We start from the raw sequence: 6,209 nt of genomic DNA on the forward strand, positions 1-6,209 counted from the left end.
CATTTTTTTCTATATCTCTTGGCTATTTGTAGGACTTCTTTGGAAAAATGTCTAAATGTCTATTCTTTGCCCACCCCTCTCTTTTTTTTGACGGAGTCTCTCTCTGTTACCCAGGATGGAGTGCAGTGGTGCGATCTCGGCTCACTGCAACCTCTGCCTCCTGGGTTCAAGCAATTCTCCTGCCTCAGCCCCGCAAGGAGCTGGGATTATGGCACCTGCCACCACACCCGGCTAATTTTTATATTTTTAGTAGAGACAGGGTTTCTCCATGTTGGCTAGGCAGGTCTTGAACTCCTGACCTCAAGTGATCCACCCACCCCCACCTCCCAAATTCCTGGGATTACAGGCATGAGCCACCACACCGGGCCGCCTTTGCCCATTTTTAAATGGTTACTTAGTGAGTTTTTTTGTTTGCTATTGACTTCGTTGTATGAGTTTCTTAAATATTATAAATGGGATTTGTTTCTTGATTTCTTTTTTGGATAGTTTGTTGGTATTGTATAAAAATGCAACTAATTTTTATGTTGATTTTGTGTCCTGTGACTTTATTGAATTCATTTACTAGTTCTGACAGCATTTGGTGGAGTCTTTAGGATTTTTTACATATAAGATTGTGTCATCTGCAGAGACAATTGCACATCTTCTTTCCAATTTTGATGTCTTATTTCTTTCATCTGCTTTCATTGCTCTAGCTAAGAATTCCATTCTATGTTGAATAGAAGTAGCAAAAGTATACATCTTTGTCTTGTTCCTGATCTTACCTATGGACTTCAACGACAAGTGATGCCAGTAAAACAAATGAAATATATATATATATATATAATATACACGCACATACATATATATACACACACATACATATATATACACACACATATATATACACGTATATATACACACACATGATATACATGTATCATTTATGTATATTTCTAGATATATGTATACATATCTAGATATATACGTATACATATATGTATCTAGATGTATGTGTATATATATAGATATAGACATACATGTGTGTCTCTATCTAGACACATGTATGTCTAATATATAGATATAGATATACTGTGTCTAGATAGAGACACACATGTATGTCTATATCTATATCTAGATATGTATGTATATCTACATATAGGTATCTGTATCTATATCTATATATATGCACGTGTGTGTGTGTTATAAAGTCCAGGAATATTTTTTAAAACCACAGTAACCACTTTCCCTGATATTCACTGAAATGTCTCTAAGTTCTCATTCTTTCTTCTCTATGAAATCATCAATTTGATTTTTTTCTCTTGAGAACCAATCCTCCCAGTCTCCTTTCTCCTATGTCTCCCTGTCTTTTCCATAAATATGTCCCAGTTTTAAGCCTTATATGCATCGTTATTTCTAGCTCGAAATTCTGTTTAGGTGGTTTAGCAGGTAAAGGACAAATGGCAACAGGTTTCAAATGGCAGCCAGCTGGACTCTAAAAGACAAAGGTGCCAAGGTGTTTATATTCTGTTCCATTCATTAAGTCACCTCTGACTTCCTCTCTCAGATGGGCAACTGAAGGACCCTGGGAACAACTCACTGGCTCTGGGAGGGCTATGAGGTCACAAAAATCTCTAAAGATCAATTAGCCACTGTTATGGATGAGAAGGTCCAAGGAGACCCAAGGGATGTATGTTCCCATGGAGAAGGCATTTGCCTTCCACAAGACCTGACTTGCAAGAGCGATGGCCGTGTGTACCCAGCTGTACCAGTGACCTCTTAAAATTGCTCAGCTATGAGACATGTTCCCTTTAATGTAATTAGGAAGCTGTATCTCTGCATTCCAAATGAAAGAGAACACATTAACCACAAAACAATTTTATTAAATTCCTGCTCGTTCAAATAGTTTCCTTTTCTTCATTAGGGTAATGTATATGCTTGAATTGTTTAGACTTAGATAGACAAGGATACAGGAGAAAAATCATTTGTTCCAGGCAGTTTCTTGGTTAGTTCCTTGAGCTAATAAACATTTCTTAATTGGTCTTTAAGTAGTGGCTAGTTGGGTAGGATTTGGAATAAAACAGGCCAGATTCAAATCCTGACCCACCATTTAGTGCCTGGGTAATTGAGGCAAATCACCCAAAATGATTATCTAACTTTCAGTCTCTAGATCAGCAGAACTAATAGGAGGAGGGAAATAGTACCTACATTCCATATTGTAAGAATTTAGTGTGTTAATGAAGTATATTATATAGCATGGCGTTTGAACTATGCTTGACTATAACTATAGTAAGGGTTCAATAAATGGTAATTATTTTTACAGGACACATTAGCTTTGTGCAAAGAAAAAAAAAAGCCTTCTGACCAAAGAATATGTAACTCAGATGAGTCTAGAACCCTGGCCAGAATTAACCAAAGCAAAACTATGAAAGTACATTAAGCTCACACTTGATTCTCTCTCCAGCCACCCTTCTATCCAAACTCAATCTTTCCCTGTTAAAAATGTCCTTTCAGAAAAAGAGAATTAGGAGGATGTTGTAGTAAGCATTGGATTTAGGGTTTCAGAAACCTACATCTCAGCTTCACCCCATATTTGCTATGTGAACTTGGGTGACATAAACCCTCTGAACCTCAGTTTTTTATGAATAAATAGGGACTATAACAAAACTCACTCTCACAATACAGCTGTAAGGACTAATAACATTGTATGCAAAGAGGTTTTTCAGATATAAACAAATATTAGTTATTGTTATTGGAATAAAAGATGATTCCCTCAACATGAAATTTACCAAGACCGTGAAAGTTTATTAATAAGGACGCCACGCTTTGATATGAAGCCAAGAATGTGGGATGAAGTGACAGAGCTGGAATTTCCGGTACCCATTGTTTTCACACTTCAGCCTCTAGAGCCTCCCACCACTCCCTTCCACAGAAATATCTTTTTTTCATTGTTGTCACTCCTCCTTATCCTTTCTTCTTTTCTATATCTATTCCTCTTGGCTCATTATTCATATGTTCATTTCTTCTCTATTATCTTCTCTCTTGCAAGGAAAATATCTTATCCATGGCACCAAGCTGCATGACAGAGACTCCTGGTGCAGCTAGTGAGAGTCTATGCTCCCTTTACTCCATGCTGCCCTAATGATTTTGTCTTTTTCTTCAAGTGTGTAAATGACATCCAAACCTGAAACTCTACATGCTCCATGAAGTACCTCCGTTTATGATCTCCTTATTTGCTCCAAATATCGGACATGAATAACCTGTGTTAGAGACCTCAGAAATGGGTTCTGAGATGTGAGCATCCATGGCAGGGTCGCAGTTACTTAGAATCGGGGGAACTCATTCTGTCTGCCTCTGGGCACAGTGCATCTGCATGGCACCACGTTGGGAGTCATTGACCTTGGAAAGGTGTTGTCATTCCCTATAAAGTCTTCTATCACTCTCAGTCTTGCCTAGAACCCATCCCACTCTCCATAAGCCGACACAATACACCCTCTTCTCAAGCTGGTTCCTTTGGAAAGTTGTGAGAAAAACCAGCACTTACTGCTGGCTGCACAGTGATCACAGACACTGAACAAGAAAGAGCCCCAAGAGATCCCTACTTCCAGTTTCTAAACAAGGAAGGGACTAAAACTCTGAGGATGGCTGTGCGAGGTGGCTCACACCTGTAATCCCAGCACTTTGGGAGGCCGAGGCAGGCGGATCACCTGAGGTCAGGAGTTCAAGACCAGCCTGGCCAACATGGTGAAACTCTGTCTCTACTAAAAATACAAAAATTAGTTGGGCTTGATGGTGGGTGCCTGTAATCCCAGCTACTCGGGAGACTGAGGCAGGAGAATCACTTGAACCCAGGAATCCAAGGTTGCAGTGAGCCAAGATCATACCACTACACTCCAGCCTGGGCAAGAAGAGTGAAACTCTGTCCTCCCCCCAAAAAAACAAAAACCAAAACCAATTCTGAGGATGACTGAGGGCTTTCCTACTGACCAACTGCCCTCCAAGGAACAGGGTAAGATCTGTGATTGAAGAGCTATTACAGAAAACTTTACTGCCCATTTTTTCATCTCCTACCTTAAGTCTCTGCCCCTCCATAGTACTTTCCACAGAGCCCCCTTCATGTCCTTGTTTCTTAGTGTATAAATGAGAGGATTGAGAATGGAGGTAATTATAGTATAAAAAAGGGCAACAAATTTTCCCTCACTCTCAGAATAATTGTGGATGGATTGGAGATATGTGTAGATGGCTGAGCCATAAAAAAGGAAAACTACCAGGAGGTGGGACCCACAAGTCCCAAAAGCCTTTCTGCGCCCAGCGATTGACTTGACCCTCAGCACTGCACGAGCAATGTGCACATAGGAGCCTAGAATTAGTGCTACAGGAACAACCACGATTATCACTCGGGCCACAAACATCTTGGCCTCTGTTCCTTCTGTGTCTGCACAAGCCAACTTCAGAAATACAGGCATCTCACAAAAGAAGTGATTCAGTCGATGGCCACAGAGAGGCATGGCCATTGTGAGACCTGTCTGGATCAGAGAGTTCATGAAACCCGCCCCCCAGGAGGCGATAGCCAGGGTCTGTCAGAGATGGGGGTGCATGATGGCCGTGTAGTGGAGTGGACGACAGACAGCAGCATAGCGGTCAAAGGCCATCACCACCAGGAGCACACGCTCTGTGGAGCCCAGGGCTAGGTAGACGAAGAGCTGAGCCACACACCCTCCACTGGTGATGGTGCAGTCAACCCCGCAAAGGTTGATCAAGAGCTGGGGCACGGTGCTGGTGGTGAAGCAGAGGTCCAGGAGGGACAGATGAGAGAGAAAGAAGTACATGGCTGTGTGCAGCCGAAGGTCTAGCCAGGAGAGAGCAATGATGATGGTGTTGCCAAAGAGAGTTAGGGAGTAGAAAATAAAAATAAAGACAAACAGGATGGGCTCCAGTTGCGGCCAATCTGAGAATCCCACCAAAATGAAGCCATCTTCAAAACTGGTGTTGAAACTTCCCATAGCCTTTCGCCTGTCTGAACAGCAGAAGGAAATGCAATGCCTCCTATACTGAGCACAAACTACAATATTATTTCGCAGGATTCCTTGAATATTAAATCATGCATTTTATTACCTATTTTGATATGCAGTTTGTTGTGTCTGGTGTTCTTTCTCTTCTCTTATTCAGAGTGAAAATCACTGGCTTGGGAATGATATGGCCTTTGTTTGCCTAGTCCTGCTGCCTGTTTGTTCCAGGACTTCAGCCAGGCTAGTCAGTCCTTTAGATCCAACATTTCCTTGCCTAAAAGTAGAGATGATGTATCACAGCATTGAGATTAAGGTCAAATGCAATAATGTGGAAGCTGCTTTTAAAAGACTCAGATGTAACAGGTAGCATTACTATGCTATGTTGCTCCCATTTGCCCCTTTGCTGGTCTAGCAGGTGACCTCTTTCAGTAGGGTTATCCCCCATGCCTAACCAGGCTGGGAGCCCTGTTTGACCTCTGGGCGCCTACCTGCTTTTTTCGACTATGGTCAGCCCGTACAATCCCAGAAGCCCCACGCACGACCAGCAAATGACTGACAAGAGTGTAGATCCCTCCTTTTGGAGAAGAAAAAAAAAAAACCAATTAGCAACAAATATGTTTCCTATGGTGTGTCATCATGCCTGGAATACCACACACACATGCACACACGCACATACACACTCTCTTCAATGGAAAAATCCATTCCTCAGCTGCCCAAGAGGAGTTGTTTCCTCCTCTCTAGCCCAACCCTCTTTGTACAGTTTCTCTCTGCACTTGTCACACTCGCTGGAATTCTTTTTGTATGTCTTTGTCCCTCTCTGAGCTGTGAGCTCCTTAGTGGTAGCTAACATAATAAATGTAAAATAAATATTAGTGTCTTTCAGCGGGGTGCAGTGGTTCACTTCTGTAATCCCAGCACTTTGGGAGGTGGAGGTGGGTGGATCACCTGAGGTCAGGAGTTTGAGACGAGCCTGGCTAACATGGAGAAACACTGTCTCTACTAAAAATACAAAACAAAACAAAAAAATAGCCAGGCACGGTGATGGGCACCTGTAATCCCAGCTGCTTGGGAGGCTGAGGCAAGAGAATTGCTTGAACCTGGGAGTTGGAGGTTGCAGTGAGCCAAGATTGTGCCACTGCACTCAAAAAAAAGAAAAAAAAAAGTAGTGTCTTTCTTTATGCTACACAAGAGGAGCTAAATTAATATTTTCATTCAGGGCACATA

At 41.9% G+C, this 6,209-nt stretch overlaps 1 protein-coding gene across 1 annotated transcript; it reads right to left on the reverse strand.

Annotated features, from left to right (window-relative positions):
• Nucleotides 1-4,043: 4,043 nt before the first annotated feature.
• On the reverse strand, nt 4,044-4,979 carry LOC129036280 (olfactory receptor 2Y1). The gene is given in 1 exon segment (XM_054487161.1): nt 4,044-4,979. A coding segment is annotated over 1 exon segment (936 nt).
• Nucleotides 4,980-6,209: the final 1,230 nt, after the last annotated feature.

The sequence above is a fragment of the Pongo pygmaeus genome, chromosome 4 (assembly GCF_028885625.2).
Source record: "Pongo pygmaeus isolate AG05252 chromosome 4, NHGRI_mPonPyg2-v2.0_pri, whole genome shotgun sequence".
NCBI classification, from domain to species: Eukaryota; Metazoa; Chordata; class Mammalia; order Primates; family Hominidae; genus Pongo; species Pongo pygmaeus.